The following is a 23,196-nucleotide window of genomic DNA, read 5'->3' as shown; positions in this document are numbered from 1 at the left end:
TGGAGAATGCGGGCATCGATCCCGCTACCTCTCGCATGCTAAGCGAGCGCTCTACCATTTGAGCTAATTCCCCACATGCTGAGGCACGCCTCGGATTGTGAATTGAGCCGTCACACACTCTTCGTCACCATATTAAACACACGCTCCAAGAGGCACAGACTATGTCCACTAATAAGAAAGCGTCTTAAAATACCTTTTTCGTCTACTTGTAGAACGCATAGAATTCTGATAAATTGTATATTAAATGTATACGAATGCGGCGTCATTTGTTCCGTGGTGACCGCATTCATAACATCACGGTTTTACAACGCAGGATAATTAAGCAACAGGGCACCAACCATCCCCCTTACTTCTGCCCCGAAACAGCGACAGCGTACCAATATCCCGCCTTCCGTACTCGGGTACTGGTGGGAAAATAGAGTCCACCTCTGAGAACTATTGGTGCGGAAGGTGAAATAGTGCTCAACGATTGGGCTAGTTCGGTGTCGATCTAAATGACGTAAGGTTGTTGCTATGGCCTTGGAGGCTGAAGCTGCTCCGACCATAACGGGCTATTGGCAGGGTTGAAAGTTTGACTCCGTGTCCGTTCCACCAATCACAGCGCCGGCATATTCGCGAGACAAACCAAGTGATTGACAAGCTAAAAATCCAATCTGCGACCCCAGCAATTGTGCAGTCGGGCGGGAACTACCGAAAGACAGCTCTCTCGGCCATTCCCTGTAGCTCTCGATAAGTCTTGGGCGGGACATTGAAAATGATTGGCTGCGTTCTTCTCCTGAAGGAGAAGGGGAGTGTTTGGAAGAGTTGATATGTCCACCATCTTGAAAACTCTCCTATAGTGCTGAGCAATTTTCCCGCCTGACTGGATTAGGTTGTTTATTCACTTCAGGTATTGATTCGCTTTTGGCTTTTCTATTCCGTGTTATACGTGTTCTGAAAGTCTGGGCCTTTCGCGTGAAGGCTTCGCGGTGACCGGTTAACTTGTCCTCCGAGGGGGCGCAGGACTCCTCCATTCCATAGTAGTGCTGTACATGGAAGGAAAGAAAGGGAGGGGAGTGCTTCCTCAATAACGCAACTACTGAACGCTGGCCGTTCCATATCGGGCACTCGCTTATCCCGAGCGGAGTGAAGGTGGTAAGGCTCCTGTCAGATGTGGTGTTATACTCTGTCAGTGTGTGTGTGGTGTACAACACCGTGTACACTCAGCGGCTGCACAGTAAACAATCAGCTCCCCGAGTCCTCCTGTCTTAATTTTCTATGTCACCGCTGGTGGGGTGAGGAGGGGGGGGGGCTATTAGGCTTCACCCCTCTGTGGAGGTAACAGGTCACACAATGTTTTTGGGCCCTGCTGACGTCACTGGTGCCTTGTTTGAAGTTTTATGGCATGTTTTGGGAGTGGGCTGGATAACTTCAGCTTTCTGTGACTTTGCTACAATGTCTGCTGGAGGCTGGACCAGACATTTGTAAAATATACAGGCCAGTTATTTATTATATTTATTAATCTGGAAGTAGCAACAGAAAAGAATGAAATGTATCTTATTAGAAAATCTTGGATCTGTGGCTCCTGTTACTTATTAGTCCGATTGCTTAATTGTAACGACATGTTTACCTAAAGTTTGGTACTGTAATATATAGTGTTTAGTATTACCCTTTGTATAGTATGCATGCTGCTTTTAAAACCCCTGTTTTCCCCTTTTCTTTCTCCATGTATGCCTTATTTTGTACACATAATACATACTCTTTCCTGTTGTTCTGAAATATGGTAAAGATGTATTTTTAGTGAGATTTTCCTTTATCCGGAGGGGTTACAATACGCCAGTTGCACGGTATTTACTTCCTAACCCTTCAAATTGCTTCTTCTTGCCCTTCTCTTGGGCTGTATGAATGGCCATTGGGGTGTTTCTTCCTGGAGGAAAGGCTTTCTTGGCACTGGCGGCTTTATCGATATTGTGGATATGGCCACCTTGGCAGGTTCTGCAGGCGAAAGTCACGGTGCTTTGCTGTTCAAAATGAAAAGTTCTTGCGGACGTGCAATGTTTGGCTTTTGCAAAATTCCCGGTTCAGTGAATAAACCGGTGCCTGGGGTGGCCCGGCCCTGAACCAAGACCTGTTATGTAGTATGTACTGGTGATGGCCATTGGATGCTTGCTGCGCTCTGCTGATTGTATAGGTGAAGTTTATTGATGTGCTGGTATAACTTAAATTGGAATCCTCTAACTGTAACCCATTCTACTTGCTGTTTTCGGGGTACATGAGAAACCATAAAGAAGGACTACGGACTCTGCCGGCGCGCTATGAATGTAATAAGTGCACCAATGTGGCATTTAAGCCGCAGGTGGTGGCTCATTAACACAGGCAATGTGGTGTGATTTTACTGTAAATGATCTTTTTTGTCTTACAGAGCCTTACAGTCTCCCGATAAACATTCATCAACCAAGTGCATATTAAATGGTGTAAAAGTGAAGTGTTTTCCATTTAATATTCTCTATTGTCTATTATCCAAGTACCTTACTAAGCCCTGGCAAAACATTGCTGACTGTGGTTAAAACACAGCAATTCACGTGCTACAAAAGGACAGATTTTACTACGCTTGATGCATGAGTTTCAAGCCACCCTTTGATCCTGTTTCGATACTTTTAAAACGTGGTGTCATGGTGAGCCGACATCTTTGGTTTGATCGGTGCATATGTGTCAACATTTACTGTCTGTAGTTTATGGCCACTTCTAATGTTGATACCGTACCTTTTTGTGCTACCGTGTGTTGATCAGTGAAGACGGTTCCTTTACAACTAAATTCTTGGACTTGAGACCTACAAGTAGCAGTCATCAGTAGCCGTCATCTTGTTCTGCTCCAGTTGTCTGCTAGAAAAACCTAGATTTTTCTAAGGAACGAATGTTGTTTTGACCTGAACACAGACCACGCGTGTCTGGTGACAGGACCAGTACATATGAGAAAGGCGAGGTTAATAGTAGGCTAGTGTTGATGCCAGGAGTGGGGGATACTGCCCTTTCTATGCCTTATGTGACTGTAACTGGTTGCCATTTCAGAGGGTCATTGGAGTCTTTAGTGGAATGTGATACATTTTCATCAAGCCGATCAAAATCTGATAGTTTCATAAGCTTTTCAGGACCTTGGCGTTCTCTCGAGTCAATATGGCTTTAGCCACTTATGAAATGTCCACCTCAGCCCTGGTTTCGAGTTGAAATACACACTGCATTCCAGGTAGAATGTGCTCCGCTTCTCGGTATGGATTTCAGGGGTGTGCTAAATGTTTATTGTGTTCGTAAATAGGTGGCCGTTAAGAATATTCACAAGTTCCTGAAAGCCGCAGCCGTAGTTCAATTGCTCCTGGTTTTGAAGTGAATCGCAATTGTAGTCGTTTGCAGTCCCTTCTGATTTTTCTCCCTATTAAACAAATCTTTTTTTCTTTTTCTTTTAGGAGGGAATCTGGCTATCCTGTACCTGTGAAAGCTTTTTAAACATTTGATGTAGATCAGGATACCCTGTAATGGGCCAGAAGTTGCACAAGCTAAGATTTGTTTTATTTTCTTAACATTTTAATCTCATTTTAAAGGTAAGTTAATTTTAGTAATCATATTTAAATGGATAATTATTTGAGATTTTTTTTTTTTTACACAGACGAAGCAAATATCAAACTCTTCTGAGAAACAAAATGAAGCGTTTTGTTTACAAGAACGTTGGCGCATAGGCAGGGTGTTAGCCTCCAAAAAACAATGTGGAAAGGTCAATTAACAAATCGTAGGGTTCAAAACTTTCATATTTGTCTAAAATAAGAAAAAAATTCATACAGGCACAATAAGCATTACATAATATCCAACTGTATGTCATTCTGACAATTCTACATGCCAAACAGGCCTCAAGGTGCTTATTTTAGGGTGAAACATGGTTAAAGACATGTACATTTTTTATAGGGCTGATCATGCCCTGCTTGCCATTGATTTTATCAAACATACGCGATTAATCTAAAACTCACTTGCCGATTACATTTTATACCTAAAATAAAGCATGCTGGACTGAAATGTTTTTGGGTGTGCTTAGTTTAATGGTTTTGTAAATGTTGCACTTCCCATAAACATATGTTTTCTGGACATAAAATGCTTCCTTTATGTGTAATAAAAGGCCCAGCTTGTTTGCTATATCAAAGTCTTCAGATCCTACCTAGTTCCCGGGTTCTGGGATCAGACCAGTTTAGCATTGATTATATCCCTAGGACTGACTGTGATGTGGTTCTTGGGATCTTGTAGAGAAAATGCTAGTATGTCACTTGTTTTGCTTAAAAATACCCACTGGGTGTGCTACTTTAATGAATACCTTTTCCCTTTCTGTGCCAACGCGTGTAGAAACTATCTCCTGCAAATGTATGATACGAGGAATATCCAAAGCACAGTTTATTTTTTCTTCTATAAAACTTCATAGTTATGTTAGGCCATTGATGTTCATCATTGCATCCTTCTGTAAGTTAAGTATTTTAAGTGACTCATAGAGCTGTAATATTTTGGTGCACTAAGCTGGAATCTCATCTAGGTTTCTATAGTGGCACTTTTCACAATCTTGTTTTTCCTTATTCCAAGGGTCCCTGCTTTCTGTTGGATTTTGATGGACTAATCTAGTGCCTTCACCTGCCCCGTTGAATGAGAACCCCTTAATGTCATCTTGCCTCGGAGAAAAGCTCTGACATTTCACAGTAACATGTTTGCAGTAGTACGAGTCTTTTGTTTCTCAGCCTTTAATTTTATGTTTAACTCGTTAGCCAATAATGCCTTTTTTACAGTTTAATTAGACCAGTTTATTAAAACAGCTCTATTTGGTGACTAAATGTGGGAGTTGGCACATGAAATGTTTGTTTCTCCGCTACTGGCATAACTACCATAAGACTGTCTCCAAAGGATTCTAATTCATTTTTATCTGTACAGCCCACCTAAAAAGGTAATCACCATTTGAAATGTAACTGGCAACACTAGAGTGCCTGTAAGCTACTGTCCTGCTTAAGGACCTTTGGGAGATATATATGTATGTTGTATGTGTTCAGTAACATCCATGGAGCCAAGTGAGCAAGTCAAATGAATAACTTTGATGATGCCTGCACTGTTGTTTTATAATCGCTAAAACCTTTTTTTTTTTTTTCTTTAAAGGTGCTATTCCCCTTATAAAATATGCTTAGGTTCAACATAAAAATAAAAAGGTTTAATAACAAACAGCACAAATTTAAATAAAGCTTTCTCATTTTTTTTTTTGATATGGCAAAAAAAACCTATCGTCACATGACATCTAAATTGTTCCTACAAAAAAAATAAATCTGCGTTTACATGATTAAACTAATTCTTGGGAGTGATTTCACCACTACAGGGGATAATGTTTTTAATGTTGCTTACTTGGGATGCACCGAAATGAAAATTCTGGACCTAAATCAAGTTCAGGATTCACTTGGCTGAAACCGAAAATGACCCCCCCCCCCCCCCCCAAACCTTTTATAAAATAAAAAAACTTATTAAAAGTAACACACCAAAATTGGACAAATTCAGTAACAATATATATATATATATATATATATATATATATATATATCAGCAATCACACTCCTATCATGCCCAAGCATACCCAGATTCCAGCATGTACTGGCTGATTTAGCATTATAGGTTTATGCTAATTCATGCCCAGGTTCTGAATAATCTGTTAATCGTTAATCGTGTGTGTGTGTGATATTTAACCACACCAAAATTGGACAGAAAAATCCAACAATATTAATATATATGATAAACAGCAATCACACTCCTATCATGCCCAGGCAGCCAGTACATGCTAGAACCTGGGCATAAGGGTGTGATTACAGGTTCCCTATGCCCTGCTACCCCCCTCACACGCACACACTTCCACATCCATGCTATCGCACACACTTCCACACTCATTCACAAACATTAATTCACTTATTCAAAAACTCATTCATTTCCTTTATCACGGATACTTGCTCATACATGCTCCCCCACCCACTTACCTGAACTGCAGATCTCTAACTCGCAGATTTCTGCAGGGGCCTGGCTTCTTCCCTCTGCAGGGGGAAGGAGGGCAGCAGAGTCATGTGACGTGCATTCATGTGACTCCGCTGGCTAGTACACGAGACGCACAGGTAAGCAGCCTGGCCCCTGCAGATTATTATTTTCGGCTGTTTTTATTATTTTTTTTATGCTCGAGGGCCCAACTCTTACCAACATACTTGGAGGCAATTACAGGGGCTTCAAATACTCCTAGGCTTTATTACGAGGAACTGGATCTTGTTAATTTTATTGCTGCAAATTTTGGGTAGTTTGTCTACGAACCCTTCTGAAATAATTTTTTTTGTGTGATCCATTTGGCATGAGTGTAAATGGCCTGATAAGCTTGTTGGTTCATTATCTACATTCAGTCTTTCAAATGCTGCTTTCTCTTTCTCTCATCAGCCAAGTATGTTTTGGAAGTTCGACCTGCATTCTTCATCTCACATAGACACCCTCCTGGAAAGAGATGAGGTAACCTTAAAGGAGCTGATGGATGAGGAGGATATTCTGCAGGAGTGTAAGGCTCAGAATCGTAAGCTAGTGGAGTTTTTATTAAAAGCTGAATGTTTGGAAGACCTAGTGACTTTCATCACTGAGGAGCCACCGGAAGATATGGATGAGAGAATGCGTTACAAGTAAGATTATTCGAAATTCACTTTTATATGAAAACTAAAGATTAACATAACTATATGTGCATTTTTTTAGCATGCCTGGCTGCGAGGTTGGGCAAAGTAGATGTAAACTTTGGTAGGAAAGAGAAGACTTCTGACAAGTGATCTGATTTTTTTTTTTTTTTTTTTATCTCCACCCTTCTTGCTGCAGGTATCCCAACTTGTCTTGTGAGTTGCTAACATCTGATGTGTCACAGATAAATGATAGACTTGGCGAAGATGAGTCTTTACTCAAACGATTGTATGGATTCCTTTTAAATGATTCCCCGTTAAACCCTTTACTTGCAAGTTTCTTCAGCAAAGTGTTAAGTATTTTAATAAGCCGGAAACCAGAACAGGTATCTTTAACACAAAATCTATATGCAATGTCACTATTGACCTGACATTTTCTCTTTAAACAGTGTGCTAATCTGCGAATACACTAATTGTTTTGATCCAGGAGCCTCTAACTCCTTTAAAGTAATGCATTATCTAATGTTCAACAGCAGTGTGTATGTGCCTCAGTGTCATTTATGACCCAAGACTGCTAGAACTTTGAACTTGTTTCTATGGCATTGATAAAAAGCACTGGTCTGTTTCCTAGCAGGGAAAGTTGACCTTTGCTGTGTCTGAAACATGTATTTGTCTGCAGCCATAGCGATGTGGCTTGGAGCTGAGGGGACCAGCTAAATTTTGACTGCTTAATTAAAAGCAGCTATGCTGCAGTAGCATCCCCATTACATTATGAGTCCTTTGAAATCATACATGGGTTTACCGTATTGAACCAGATTGGGAGAAAGCACACTTTGATTTTTTTAATTGTGTATGCCAGATTGAATTGCTTGCTGTGTATTAGTATTTGTACACATGCACTGACAAACTTGGAAGCATGTGTTTCCAGTTCTCTACCCCTTTTACTTCTAGCTCCAAGTAAGGCCCATTGTACCATCGACCCAGTTGCCTGGGGTGCAGAGCATTGGGACAAGGGGCTTTGGAGAGTTTTTCTGATCGAGACACTTTAAGTACCATGCATTGTTGTAGTGTCTCAGATGCATATGATGTTGCTTGATGATAAATATTTTAATCCTTTTTTGCAGATTGTCACATTTTTAAAGAAAAAAGATGATTTTGTCAATCTTATAGTTAAACACATAGGAACTTCTGCAATTATGGATTTGCTGCTACGACTTCTCACATGTATTGAGCCACCTCAACTCAGGCAAGATGTCCTTAATGTGAGTATTTCATTAAATGTTTTAGAATTTATATCCCTGTACCCTTGTCTGCTTATGATTCTTTGTAACATATCATTCAACATGTTATGTGACAAAAACAGGATTACGGGTGAGAGAACAATTCCCCATATCCCACCACCATCAGAATCCATAACTTTAGTTGCCTCTGTGCAGTATAATGAAGGCAGACATTCCCCAGTGATATTACTTCTATGAACTCCCATGAGAGGTGTTTGAAGCCAGCTGCCTTTGGTCTGTGCAGATTTGTCATGTATTGCAGTAGCCATATTCCTCAAGTCGTCTTGTCTTGTGCTTTGTATCATACTGAAATAAAAATATAGAAACAAAATAATTCATATTGCTAATTAGCTTTGCTTATGAGCTAACATTTGCTATTTTGAAACATGTCTTTGTTTTTCAGTGGTTAAATGAAGAGAAGATAATTCAGAGACTTGTAGAAATTGTTCACCCCTCTCAGGATGAAGATGTACGTTAGGCTAAGTAACCCTTATGCTGCATGCTGTTTACAGACTTGATGTCTTGAATGTGAGGAATCTCATAAGATCTGCACTTGGCTAGTTTGCCAATCCTATCTGCCTACATATAGATTTAGACAGACTAGACAGAGGAATTTGTTCAGTGGTCGCTGTCAAAGCAAACTGGTAACACCAGTCGTTGAATAAAGAAGTTTAAGACTTCTGGCTATTGGCAGACATGCTGGAAGACCATTGTGGGAGTTGTCGTTGCTTTAGGAAAGGAAACCTTTATCAGAAAGGGTCCCGTTGCAAATCTTAGTTGTAAAGGTACTGGTCTTGCTGTTCGGTGACTCCCACACCTCGGCATGACTAATAAAACACTTTGTGTGTCTTGCAACTATATATCGTATTGTGGGTTCTAATTGTAACATTTGCTTTTGTTTTACTGTTCAGAGGCATTCAAATGCATCACAGTCCCTCTGTGAGATAATACGTCTGAGCAGAGATCAGATGCTACAGGTTCAGAACGGCTCTGAACCAGACCCACTTCTTGCCACTTTAGAAAAGTAAGTCTTATTGGGTGCTTTTTAGTGACCGAGGTCACCCCTGCTTGAGTAGCTGTAGCACCTTGTTCATTTTGGCTGAACAATATACTTTAACTCGCTTGGTTAAGACTTCCCGGTTTTTAACTTCTTGATAATATAAGACGTTTTAGTTGGACAGTAATACTGTTCCCTACATTTGTGAAGAACTGTAAAACCTCGGGCTTATGGCCCTACAATTTAGGGTTTAGCACCAGTGAAGTACTGTAAACATAACACTGCAAGTCCTGTAATTTTTTCCTGTTTAATAAAATGCTTACTGAGTTAAATGTAATATAAAGATATTTCAGATTACACATGTTAAACCTGTGTTTATCATAACTTGCACATGTTAACTAATGGTCACACAACTATGCTGTATTCATTACTTAAATGATTTCTCCCAAATACCATTTTATTTAGAAAACTAGAGGGCTGTGCGTCCTGGGTGTCTAGCCAGATTAATATGTTTATACTTTGAGAGTTTCTTAGTTGATGTGTAGCTGTTCTAACTTCGACAGGTCTCTGATAACAGTCAGGATACATTGTACAGCTTTCGGGTCCATAAAAACGGCTTTCTTAATAGTTAAGGTTTCCTTATACCTGCTTTATGCAAATATTATTCTTCCTCTGTTAATGACAGATACAAACCTGTTTTTTTTGTTTTTTTTTTTTCTTTTATTTCCCTTCCAGACAAGAAATCTTGGAGCAACTATTATCAAACATATTTTTGAAAGAGAAGAATGAATCTGCCATTGTCAGTGCAATCCAAATACTGCTCACTTTACTAGAAACAAGAAGGCCGGCGTAAGTTTAAAAAAAAAACACATCCACATCTGTGTCTTTCTAATTAACCCATGGCATTCTTATCTAGTGATCACATTGATTCATTTCCATGACCTGAAAGTAAGTCATTTACAGCTCCTGCAGCTTGTGAATGTACCTTTCTGTGTGTGTGTTGTATACAAAATTAAACAAGCACACATACAAATAGTCTTTTTCCGGATAAGGGAAAACTCATACCCACTGCTTTGCAGGGCATATATTAAAACTGTTTTCTGTTGTGCGGTCCTCCAGTTCAAGTTTTGCATTCTCTTTGGCATAGTGGGATTTATGGACCATGATGCTGATCTATTCTGTGCGCTTTTTGTTACAGGTTTGAAGGACACATAGATCTTTGCCCGCCTGGCATGGGCCATTCTGCATTTTCCGTCAACAAAACCGTATTGACGGCCATCCAAGAAAAGCTTTCTAATTTCCACCAGCTTCTTTTGGATCATCCAAAGGTAATACTTTGATCTGTCTGCTGTTCTGTTTCCAAGCTAACTCAGCCGTCTTGTGTGTCTTTCCACACATAAAAGGCTACTTAACAATTTTTAAATGAGTTAAATCGGAACAGGATTACTGTTATCCTAAAAGGAATATTACTACACATAGGGAAATTATTTGTATAAATTTGATTTTAAAGCAGACCTATAGGCTTTATTATAGCTGTCAAATTTGATAAAAATGATACTCTATAAATAAGATCATTTTTTAGACTGGATAAAACTGTTTTGAATCTTGTTTGAGAAAAGCCCCAACTTTTCCCCAAAAAATTCCTTTTGACGATTCAGTGCTTCTGATTTTAGTTTTTTGATGCCTTAAAAACACCTGCTACATAATTGAAAATTATACTGTGGTCCCACGCTCTGTCATGTTTTTCAGGCTGATGTTATGAAGACGACTTGGGGAGTACTAGACCCCCCTGTAGGAAATACACGACTAAATGTCATAAAGCTCATAGCAAGTCTGCTGCAGACAAACACACACAGCATTAACTTGGAGCTCATTGAATTGAACACTATAGGAGTTATTCTGGTAAGTAGTGTTTTTTTTTTTTTATTTTTTTATTTATTTTTTTTTGGCCACCATTCTCATTTGCCAAGGGTGATGGAATATCTATGAATTTTTGTTTTTCTTTCCTTTCAATAGGATATGTTTTTCAAATATACATGGAATAATTTTCTACACACACAAGTGGAGATCTGCATTGCGTTGATTCTTGCTGGTCCTGGCGAGACAGTAGACCAAAGTGTTATAAGTGATCAAAGTGCAAGTGGAGACCATATCCTTTTAAAACATGTATGTATCTGGTGGTTTCTTGACTCCAACTGTGTAATACTTTTATATGCCCTGCGATTGAGTTTTATCTGAAATAACTTTTTTTTTTTCTTGCATTTTTAGCTCTTTTTAAAATGCCGCATAATAGATCGAATACTTGAAGCCTGGGCTATGAATGAAAAAACACAGTAAGTATTCTGGTTGGCTTAATGTGACAGTAGCCATGAAAGGATTTACATAGAAATTAAGTGGCAAACTCGTATTTCTGTAGCATTACTACATTACCTATGCAAATTATGTCAGGCATCTATTATAAAATTCATGTTTGGGATAAAGTGTGCCATTGATGATATTTATATTCTGCATAAGGGTAGCTTGTATAGTGATCAGGAATATTGTGTTTTATTTAAGTTGATTGTATGTAAAACATACCATAATTGACATGAAACTGAGTCATTCACTTTATTCCTTATCTTTTAAGATGTATTGAAACACATTGAGGTTTCCTTATTCAACCAATGCTTAAGTTACCTATTGTTCTTTGTTTCTGTCAGATCTGAAGGAGGGCAGCGATATGGCTACATGGGGCACTTGACAAGAATTGCCAACTGCATTGCTCACAGTATTGAAAAGGGACCAAATAGTGCACTGGCGCATCAGTATATGAAAGGTTTGTGTTCTTTGTTGCATTTTACCGTGGCTAAGCTCTTAGTTTATCGCATGTTGGCGAATGTTTGACATAATAATGGTCTTAAGTTTTCTCAGTGTGATGAGAATCTGGAGTGTACAAGTGTCTTAAATAAATGTAGCTGAGTATTTCTGAACAAGAAAAGATGAAGGTTGTAGAAGAGGTAATTAGTGCTAGAGTACAGTTATGGGAGTGTTTTATGCATTTTAATATACTTTAAGTAGACATTTCTGCATCTAGGTAAGCTTTGTTCCTCCTACTCAATATATCAATTGCACTATTCACTTTTTAATTTAGCAATTATCAAATCGTGCGGGGAATAGTTATCTAATTGTTACTTTTTAACTGTGCTTGACTAAGTTCTTTTCCTCTCCTTCATCTTGCAGAATTACCAAATGAAACTCAGGAAAGTTGGGAGGCATTCTGCGCAGGTTCCTTAGCAGAGACCAACAAGAGGAACACTGTAGATCTAGTAGGTTTTTTGAGGCGTACCTGGTTTCTCCATACCTCCTATCTGCACTGAGTGTATAGGATCTGTTTTGATGTAAGCTTGCATGTTGCAAATATGTTTTTAATATCTGTTAAGATTTTTCAACTTTTTCTTTTTTTTTTTTTTTTTTTTTGGTAGAAATGATCTTCCAGCTTAATCTGGAAAATAAAATTTCACTTGGTGAAATGACAGACTTTTTTTTGTTTCTTTTTCAACATCAGCTTTCTCATGTAAAGTGTGCATGGAGAGATTTATAGGTGTAGATATCGCTAGTGTAAGTGCCAGACGTTACACTTAATCCTCACACACACAATGCTATTTGGCTGCCCCTTTCCTCCATGCACAGAACGCTATGGATCAGACCCTTGTCAGAGTGCAATTTCTTGGTCACGCTTGGTTTGTAATACAAACATCACATCATACAGCACTTTGCTTTTAGGCCTTGCCCAACATGATTAACAAGTCCCAAGGTGACAGTCGTGTGTGTGTGTGTATACATACATACTTTTGATCATCCTTTTTGGTCAGTTGCGGCTTCTTCTTGACACCTTAGGTCGTGTATTATAATTGATACTTAAGTCAGCGATATGAAAAAGCCTAGTTAACGATTGCACTCATCCCTGAATACTTTGGGGGATGTGTACCTCATTGATTTCTCCTGGCATTTATTTTACACAAAATTCCTGCTTTTAAATGTCCTACTGTCCATCTCTGACACGCTCAGACATGGAGTTGGGCTGTCCACATGCCCCGGTGCATTCACACAGGCCGTTTGTACAAGGTAGGCACGTCAAGAGAACATGGCATGATGAAAAGGACTTTCTATTGTCCAGTTCCTTGTGTTTTTGTGAAGTACGTTGGTAACCTGACCAGCAGAGCAGCATCTGTTGGCCTGTGTACCAGTTTGAAACTAGTATTTTAAACCTACAGCTGCTTAAATGGTTAGTTCACTTTTACTGAGCCCCACTATAGAGGACAGCATATAAAAGCACTCTGAGTACTCTGACATGTATTGTTAGAATGCAGCAGGTAGAAGCTACAACTGACTGTAAAAACACCTTAGTCTGACAATTCCTACCACTGATCAGCTGCTTCATGCTTTGGAGTGCAAGATTTCCTCAGATATCTTCTGTCATTGCCGCTTTTATAGTTGTAAGTACTGAGGTCTGAGCGGCCCATATTTGTTCCGGATTTAATTAAGTGTTTGGTTCCGGAAAGCTGTGTTGCTTTTAATTACAAGCAGCAGTCTGTTAACTGCGACTTTCCCACGGCAGAGCCTCTTATAGAATGTCAGGGTTTCAATATATTAAAGCTTGACATATCTGGGTGATGGGGTTACAGCAAACCTCCAGAGGTCATATCTGGCCAATTCCGTATGACAATATTAGGGTATCTTCCACCTCGGTGTTAATAAGGGCCGTTTACCATTTGAAGGGTAGACTCCCTGTGTGTTAAATCACCAGGAAAATTAAAATGTTTTTAATTTACTGCAAATATTTAAAATATAAAAGCCACTTTTAAATTTCAGCCCTAAACCTAGCAGCTGACTCTAAGCGTGTGAATCATATCTAGGTTTTCTTGATTCCCCTAGTGTGTTTTAGTGAACATTTTTTTTCTATCCGGGAATAGTGGAGGTTGTGTTGGCTGGCAGTGTAACAGATTTCCGCAGGGAACTCGTGTACCTTCATAATAGTAGATGTATTGAAGGACTTAAACCATATGTGAGTCCTTTTACTATCTGCCTGAAAACCCCTATCGTGGTCAGGAGAAACACCGTCTGCTAGAGATATGTCTGCATGTGAAGATAGTGGTAAGTAGGCGAGTCAGCAGGCTTGCAAACCATATTGTAAAAGCAGATAAAGCACACATTGAACTATAACTTTTTTGACTAACACATTTAGTAAGTCACCAGAATCAGGAATCAGCACTCACTCCCCACAGGAACTCAGGTGCTTAGCTGTGCCGGGAAGGGCCAGCTCCCCAGTAAATTGAGTGCCTGGAGCCTTTTTCTATTTTTATAACACATTTAGTGGCACATCTTGTAATTTTTTTTTTGCCATAAATGCCAAATCAGACTGAAAACCGTTAATTCTGTTTGTGTAACTTTTTTTTTTTTTTTTTTCTCCCCTTCCCTTCCTTTAGGTAACAACTCGGCACATCCACTCCTCTAGTGATGATGACATAGAGTTTAAAGATCCTGGCTTTTCTCAAGATTCTTCTATTCAGCAGGTTAGCTATAAAGCCAACAGGGCTTACTTTTCTTTGGATGTTTTGGCAGTACTAAACGGTGGTAAGCATTTAATTGCATTATTCTCACCTTGAGACATGTCTGTGGATGGGAAGCAAAGTGGCTGCTCTCTTAGGACATGCCAGGAAAAAGAGGGGCTTCTGAATAGAAAATGTAAATCCTGTGGAATTAACTTGCCAAAGAAGGCCGGGGATGTGTTATATTCAGATGGTAGTTTAATACAAGACACACTTTATTTGGTATCCCCTTATTTTGTAGTTCTTGGCTGTTCATTACCTCTGCACTTAGCAGAAAATCGGTTTGTACTGAGGCTTTGGAGACTTTTTATTCGCATGAAATAAAGCCCTACTTTGTTAGTATTCTGTCTAAACCATATTGGAACAAACATGGGTTAGACTTTCAGGTGAAGTTTAGAATAAATATTATACCACTGTCGTTGGTCCTGGGGTTGCCAGGCCTTTTCTGATTATCAGATGCAACAAATGACGTCCAATTTTATTGACCAGTTTGGCTTCAACGATGAGAAGTTTGCTGACCAGGATGATATCGGGAAGTAAGTATATTTTATACTTTTTCTTCTCTAATACTGGTGTCTGCTGCTGGATCCCTAAACACTTCTAACCATAGTTTCTGCACTGATTCTAGGTTCTGATTACATCCTTGTTACTAATTTAACATTGGGTGATGGGCATCTTTCTCTACATCAAATTTTGTAGGGCTTGCAATTTGAAAATGTAAAACAATCCGCTTTCTTCCCAGAGTTCTGCTGCAACCTTCGAGAATCTAAAAAAAATTCCTTGCTCAAATATTCCTGGCACATGTCAAGTGTCTGTTTCAAAGTCTTCTTTTTCAGCGTAACATCCTTTCTCGGCAATATGCATGCTTCTTTTGATTTAAGGGTCTGTTGAAGTTACAACTTGCCCTCCTTTTTATACCGCAGCAGTTGACCAGCAAACTGGCTGCCAACTTATGGTGTAGATTTGTGTTGCCTCGTCTTGGATTGTTCATTCTCTTTATTGCCTGCCATCTTCTCTCATTGTTTCAGTGTTGCTTTTGATCGGGTCTCGGACATTAACTTCTCACTTAACGCCAATGAGAGTGTGAGTATACATGTCTAGTTTTTCTTAAATTTGTCTTGTGACCTGAGATTGAGTTGCGTAAGTATATTTTTAGAATGGACTCTAAACAGTGTCTGGGGTCGTTGTGTTACTATAATTTATGTAAAGAGCAGTGCTGCCGTAGGGTATCCGTTTGTGGTGTACACATGGCCTTGCTAGTTGGTTCCCTCTAGCATGGTGATAGTGTTTGAAACCTGGAGCACTCACAAGGGCCCTACTTATAAACTTCCAAAGGTCACCGCTGGGTCATGTCAAGCGTGTATGTGCTCGGGTTCATATTAAATGGTCAAATCCAAAGCCTTGACAGGGGCTGGATAATGTTTGTGAAGCGACAGTTAGAAAATTGTCAAACTTGTTGGCAATTAAACTATTAAACATTTTTATAGCTGGGGATGTGGTGTTAGGAAATCTTATGGCTTCTGCAGGGTGCACAGAATTGGCAAAGTAGGTTTTTTGTTTAGGGCTCGTTGGGTATTCTCTGAAACGAATATAAAATTTTGAGCTGGAGCTGCTCTTTTTAACCTATGAAGGTGTTTATGGGATTCCGCTGTAATGGAGTGTTCCATGCTATGCATTAAAGGGAAACTATAGATGGGTTTCCTTTGCATTTTCTCACTTTAGCACTTCCTTAGCAGGAGGCTGCTGTAATGGCTGTGAATTTCTAGCCAGTACTGACAAGGCATTGCACGGCAGACTATAGCTGTTTTGTTGTAGTGATTGTAAAACTATGTGAGTAAAACGTGCCTTGTTCTCACTTCAGGCTAACATAGCTCTGTTTGAAGCATGCTGCAAGGAAAGAATACAGCAGTTTGATGATGGTGGGTCTGATGAAGAAGACATCTGGGAAGAGAAAAACCTGGCCTTCACCCAAGAAACTCAAAGAAGGTCAAGGTGTGGAACCTTAACGTTTCTTAAATATCGGGGCCCGCCATATTCCAGATGATGGGTACTAATTGATTGAAAGGATTTACTTCCGCTTTCTGTGCTCACTGCTCTTTGAGGAGTAAACTAAAATACTTCCTGCTAGTGTGTGGGGGTTTTTTTTTTTTTTTTTTTCTCTGTATAATTTTCTTCTTTTTTGAGAAGTTATGACAGTCTCTTTTCTTGTATGTCATGCCTGGCACAAACAGGGTAAGATTTAGTAACGCGCATCAGCACATGTAAATTACAAACGTCATTCTTGCACCTACACGGTAACTTCTAATGAAGGTTACCATAGATGGTTGTGATTTTCATGCCTTTGCAAAGTATCACAGCAAAAATATCAGTTCTACTTTGAACCGATCTCTGCTGTTTCTCCTCTTTGTGTTCTGCAAGCTGCTGCCTTATAGGTATTTTGCTACAGTATTATGGAGGGTCTTGTTTCCCTATTACTGCACAGCTTGGTGAACTATGTTCTTTAATGTCTTGGGTGAAGCAGAACTATATCTGGTGCTTAATGGAAGTTGATTCCTTCTTATTGGACCAAATATAAAATGTCAAAAGGGGGCCTAAGCCTTTGGGAACTCCAAGGTGTCATCTTCATGGTTTCCATCTGAAAAGGAGACCTCTGAGGCCCCACAAGCTTATGTGACCTTCAATTTAAAGGGTCAACTTATTAAAAAAAAAAAGTGTATAGGCTCCAAAAGAGAATAAATCATCTCTTGGGCTACTTAAAAAATAAAGTGAATGCATAATGTGTTCTGTCTAACCATTTTATAAATGTTTGTAACAGCTCAGGAAGCACAGACAGTGAAGAAAGCACAGACTCCGAAGAGGAGGATTCTACTAAACAGGGATTATTTGAATCGAGCACAGTAAACCAGGAAGACAAAATGGATGTTGATGCAAATGAAGGTAAAATTAATGCATCAACTGTTGGAGCCATTAAGAAATGCGGTTTCATTACTTACCTGATTTTGCTACTTTTTTTTAATTATTATAAAGAATGTTTTGAGCCCAATCTGGTTCATTTGAAAGCCAATCAAGCTTAATGCTTCTGGAATAATTTGTGCTTTTGTCTACTTGTAAATTGCATTGTCTGAATTTCCGGGAGGGGCTGTAAGTATATTTAAACCCCTCTCACCCAGCCCTCCCAAGATGTTGCCTCATTCTGCCAGAACCCCCCCTCCACTCCCTTTTATTCCTCTAAGGATGAGCCCTCTAAACAGGCTTGCAGTCTTGCCAGCTGTACCTAGGTTCATTGATGCCTAGTTTTTTGCCCCAATGCAACACCCTGATCTTCATTATAACATACTGTCTGATACTCTCTAGTCTTAATCATTCTCCTACTTACACTGTTACCCATGCCTTAAGCACCGACTGCAATCAAGGCTTGTGTTTTAAAGGCTGCTTGTCTGTTCTCCTTTAGCAAGCAACTGGCCAACAAGTTTTGATATACCGATGGATACTGCACATGTGGCCACCTTGGATTCTGTGGGGTCTGATGTATGGAGCACAGAAGAAGCAATGCCAACAAAGGAAACTGGCTGGGCCTCTTTTTCAGACTTCGCTTCTATTGGGTAACTATATGCATCGTTTGAACAAATGAAACATGACATTCGCACACGTCTAACTTGATGCCAGTACAATGAACTATAGTCCTGACGTGAACTCGGCATGTTTTGGGGGATTATTCATGAAACCTCAACACTCCTATTTCTCAGTGCTAGGTTAGTTAATATTTGAGTAGGATTAAGTTGGCAGGCATGTCCTATATTTTGCATTTGCCCCTTTAGCTTACTGTATATCTTGCAGATTTTACCTGAAACATCTGTATCCATTTTACCAAATTGGAACAGTGTTCATCGCTGTTGATTGCCACGGTGTGCTTAGTTACTGATGCTTAATATTTTACGTTGTGCTGATTTACTCAATGGTCACACATCAATAATGTTCACTGACCCTAAAAATAGCAAAGCTACGTGTTTGTGTTAACACTTCCATAACATGTTAAAAACTCAGTTGCGCTTGAATGAGATCATATTATGGATTTTTTTTTTTTAGAATTTTGTGATTTTCTAATATAACAGTTTCCCCTATTTTAGACAAAAGGACCCTGCAAGAAGTAGCTCACCAGTTGAAATGGAAACGAGCACAGAGCCTACGGATCCCTTGAGTGTGAACGCATCAGCACAAACTGAAAGTAAATGGTGTTCTCTCTGATATATGTGTATATGTGTATTTCAAGGCCCGCTTATGTATTGGTTTGTCAGTTTTAGTAATGTCTATTGTAAGAAACGCCATGTAAAATTCTGTTTTTTAAAGTTTGGGGTCATGTAGAAATTTCCAGAAATCCAGCGCAGACGGGGTTAATGTTGTAAATTACCATTGTAGCTGGAAACGCCTGATTTTTTTTATTTTTTTTTTTAATGGAATATCTTCATAGGCGTACAGAGGCCCTTTATCACTCCCATCGCTCCTGTGTTTCAGTGGCCCGTTGTTCGCTGATCCAAGTTTGTTTAAAAGACCCATTGATCGTTGGGAAACCCCTTTTGCAATTATGTTACACAGCGGTTTTCATGGAAAACAAGGACTTTCCTAGTTTTAAGGCCAAACTTCAGCACACGTGTGTTGGACTTTGTGCCGGCGGAAAATGTGTTTTTTGGGGGATTTTTTTTCTTCGCCAAAATTCGTCCAATGTTTTAGTTTTTGGAAATCCTGTTCTGGTTGCCATGGAAACAAAAACAATAAACAAGTAGAAGTTGAATAGGGAATTTGATCCTTTCTTCCATCCATTACATCAGTTGGTTTAAGAGTTATGGTATTAAGGATCGTAGTGGACTGATTATATTATCTTAAATCGGTGATTTTAAAACGTTTGTCAGATCGTCCTTGGCAGTGTAATGACTCGAGTTGATTCAAGTAACCTGTGCTTGTATTGAAAATCTGCCATTTCTGTGCTAGGAAAACTTAATACTTCCTGCTTTAAATGCAGACTTACAGCAGTGCTAAACTGTTACTATTTCTTTCCCTGAAATATACAAGTTACCGTGGCAATGGATGCTAGCTCTGATGGAGAAGAGGAAATAGAGAATTCAGATCAGATGACTGAAACTGTGATGAATGGCAGCATGAAGGAAACTCTCAGCCTTACTGTAGATGCCAAAACAGAGACTGCTGTTTTTAAAAGGTAATGCCACGTATGCAAATCATGTGCAGCCCTTCCTTTCCTCAAGAGTACGAAAAACAACTTCATCTTATACTGGATACTTTTTAGAATGTGCTCCTTGTGCTAATTAAAATGTTATAGAATACAAGGCTATGCGGGATCATGTAATTACAATAAGTTCACATTCTAAGGCGCCGCCATGCTGGCTTTTCTCTCAGGATGGGAACTACTGTATTTGCTCAATTATAAGACGACCCTGATTATAACACAACCCCCCAAATCTGAATATTAATTTAGGAAAAAAGAGCCTGAATATAAGACGACCCTATAGGAAAAAAGTTTTTTACCAGTAAATGTTAATTCATCTAAACTATTTTTTTTTAATAAAAGCTATGATTGAGCAAAATATTTTGGTTTTAGTTCCTTCTATTTTCCAACCTGCCCCAGAAATGCCTTATACCCCCTATATGCCACTGTGCCCCATGATATGCCTTTTAACCCTCTATATGCCACTGTGCCCCATGATATGCCTTTTGACCCCCTATGTGCCACTCTGCCTCCAGAAATGCCTTATACCCCTATATGCCACTAGAGGGTTAAAAGGCATATTATGGGGAAGAGTGGCATATATGGAGGTTTAAGGCATTCAGGAGGCAGTGGCGTATAGAGGGTTAAAAAGGCATTTCTGGAGGCAGAGTGGCATTAAGGGGGTTAAAAGGCATTTCACAGAGCACTCTGCCTCCAGAAATGCCTTATGCCCTCCATTTAACACTCCCCCCCCCCCCCCCCTCCAAACTTACCGGTGCTTCTGACTTCCCTGTCATGTAGCCGGGGCAGCTTGTAGATCCCACGCACTTACGATGCAGCCGGAAGGAGGCGTGGCTAGCAGCGGGGGTTGTCTGCGTCCATCGCGCAGACCTTCCCCGACTGTCAGAGATCAGAGGCAGCCGGGGAAGGTCTGCACGATGGACGCAGACAACCCCCGCTGCTAGCCACACCACCTTCCTCATGCAGCGGAAGTTGTCTACGCGAATCGCGTAGACATCTACACGCTGCCCCAGCTACACACCGGGGGCTCAGAAAGTACCGGTAAGTGGGGCGGGGGCAGGGAGACGGGAGGATCCAGGTCCCCTGCAGCTGCGGGGGATCTGGATCTTAGTCGTCTCATAGTCAGACCTATTTGGAGGTCTGATTATAAGACGACCCCGATTTATAAGACGAGGGGTATTTTTCAGGGCGTTTGCTCTGAAAAAAAGTCTTATAATCGAGCAAATACGGTACTTGCGAAGAGCTTCCATTTTTTTTGCAGGAACTTTTTTGAGTCTTGAATGGAGTTAAGGACATCAATCTTGTAGAATGCTGGTACAAATAAACTGTCGAGTGGTTTTGATATGCAGTCCTTTTGTCTTTGTACCTTTTTTAAAGGGACTATCATGGGTGACGTTTTTTAAACTTGTGGATTTCTAAACATTTGTCCTAATTAACGAACGCTGTAGTTTGGTTGGAAAAACAAACCTTTTTTATGCCTGCTTCTCCTCCTTTTCCTTTCTTTTTGCACACTTGGCTTCAGAGTGTTGAAATCTTATTGGTATGTATCCAAGTAAATGGATATTTCCATTACCTTTGCAGGCCATACATTCCCCTCTCTTCTTGAACGATCATGTTGCGTTGCGCATCTGTATTTTATGTTAAGGCTGTTCTGGGACATCTTAATTTTGCAAAAACAACCTTTGCACTCCGTTTATTGTTCCTCATCTTTGGCCCATATCATGACCTTGCATGATTGCATTTTAAATCCTGTCGTAACTTCAGTTCTGTCAAAAAGAATCTTGTTCGTTTTTTTAATACAGCGAGGAAGGGAAACTGTCTACCTCTCATGATCCAGCTTGTAAATATGTTGAGAATTTTGATGCAGCTATGGAAAACTCACCTGTTATACAGCCCAACAGTAGCAGTCCGGAGCAGAGGTTTGTATGTTTTGTTTACCTTTTGTCAATCGTTTCAGTTATTTTTGTTCCCACATTTTACACCCCTCAGCAGATGCTGGTTGCTGGTATATCCTTAAAAACTGTCCCAAGACTGCCTTTAGGGCGTACTGGTACGCAGGGCCCGCCCAAGGCAAAATGCCGCCTGGGGCGAATTTTAAAATGCCGCCCCCTTATCTACCCCCCCCCCCCTTGTACTTACCTTTCAGCAGTCCTGCGGCGAGTCTCCCTGTTCGGTCTCGGTGCCGGCTTGTAATGCTGAGCGCCGGAAATCTTCTGGCACTCAGCATTACAATCCGGCACCGAGACCGAACAGAAAGACTCGCCGCAGAGGAGAGAGAGAGGGGCGCCGAGTGGGTACTGACAGCTTGGCGCCCCTTTCTCTCTTTCGCTTTAAAAAAAAAAATAAAAAAAAAAAGGGCTTGGGGCGGCAAAGTGCCGCCCCTTCAAAAGTGCTGCCTGGAGCGGTTGCCCCACTCGGCTCCATTGTCGGGCCGGCCCTGCTGGTACGTCCAGACTGTTGCACCAGGAACGTCTTAGTGTAGAGCCCAGATGCTCCTTGCAGTAAGGTCTAAAACCCTGAAAGCAAATTCTATGTGTAGGGCTGCAACGAACAATTATTCTCAATTAGTTGACAGATTACATATTTCTTTTATCCAATTAATCGAAAAACATTTTTGTTTGAAATAATTTAACAAACTGGGTGTTTGAGAAAAATGCACTTCTTTTTATTTCCCAACCTGCCCCCTGGTTATGCACATCTGAGCCCCGGCTTGCCACTCCACCCCCTGAAATGCCACAAATCCTGTGATGCGTGTAGACAAACCTCTGTTGCTGGAGCTTCTATAACTGAGCACCGCAAGGTCACGTGACGCCCTGGCAGGAGTGCCGGCAGCAGCGCAGGTTGTCTGCATGCAGCTCGCAATGTTCACCGGCTGCCAGCGCTGCGGGCGGTCCTCTCTGGCAGCTGGTGAATGTTGCAAGATGCACGCAGAAGGTCACGCTGGCGCTCCATCATAGAAGCCCCGGCAAAAGTGCCGGCAGCAGTGGAAGTTGTCTGCGCGCAGACATTCACTGGCTGCCGGAGAGGAGGATCCGGGTCCCCTGCGGGGTATCTTGATCTTGGTGTTATAGTCCGATTCTCTATTTGAGGTCGGATTATAAAACAAGGGGTATTTTTTCCAGAGCATTTGCTTATCTTTATATTCCATAAAATCGATTCAATTAAATTTATCGATTAGCTGTTGCAGCCCTAGCTATGTGTAACGCTTAATGAGTTCAGGGAGTTCAAACCATACGTCCTGCCTAAACCAATCTTAATGTGCTTAATATTTCTAGGTCTCCCAAGCAAATTGTGCTAGACGGAGCTTCTGCAAACGGCCCTGTATGATGCGATACCCACTGCTAGTTGAAGACTACGAAAGTGACATCTTTTGGGTTTTTAAATGGTGTTACTTGAAGAGTTCAGCAAACACCCC

The 23,196-nt window shown here is 40.4% G+C and overlaps 1 protein-coding gene and 1 non-coding gene across 2 annotated transcripts; one reads left to right on the top strand and one right to left on the bottom strand.

Annotated features, from left to right (window-relative positions):
* Positions 1-73, bottom strand: TRNAA-AGC (transfer RNA alanine (anticodon AGC)). The gene has a single exon. It is a non-coding gene; the product is annotated as a tRNA-Ala (tRNA).
* Positions 74-6,462: 6,389 nt separating this feature from the next.
* Positions 6,463-23,108, top strand: LOC149276255 (serine/threonine-protein phosphatase 6 regulatory subunit 3-A). Its single transcript, XM_089503836.1, has 22 exons — positions 6,463-6,689; positions 6,877-7,063; positions 7,802-7,939; positions 8,361-8,426; positions 8,869-8,981; positions 9,690-9,803; positions 10,153-10,282; positions 10,704-10,856; positions 10,971-11,120; positions 11,223-11,287; positions 11,654-11,769; positions 12,174-12,259; positions 14,420-14,506; positions 15,032-15,078; positions 15,571-15,625; positions 16,404-16,534; positions 17,358-17,479; positions 17,994-18,144; positions 18,670-18,767; positions 19,610-19,754; positions 21,584-21,700; positions 23,057-23,108. The coding sequence occupies exons 1-22, from the start codon at positions 6,463-6,465 to the stop codon at positions 23,106-23,108; spliced, it is 2,550 nt and encodes an 849-aa protein (XP_089359962.1).
* Positions 23,109-23,196: the final 88 nt, after the last annotated feature.

Source organism: Sceloporus occidentalis, unplaced genomic scaffold (assembly GCF_023333645.1).
Source record: "Sceloporus occidentalis isolate IW3139 unplaced genomic scaffold, rSceOcc1.0.p SCAF_243, whole genome shotgun sequence".
Taxonomy (NCBI): Eukaryota; Metazoa; Chordata; class Lepidosauria; order Squamata; family Phrynosomatidae; genus Sceloporus; species Sceloporus occidentalis.
Note: the sequence above shows the minus strand (reverse complement) of the source record. Positions and strands in the feature narration are given on the sequence as shown.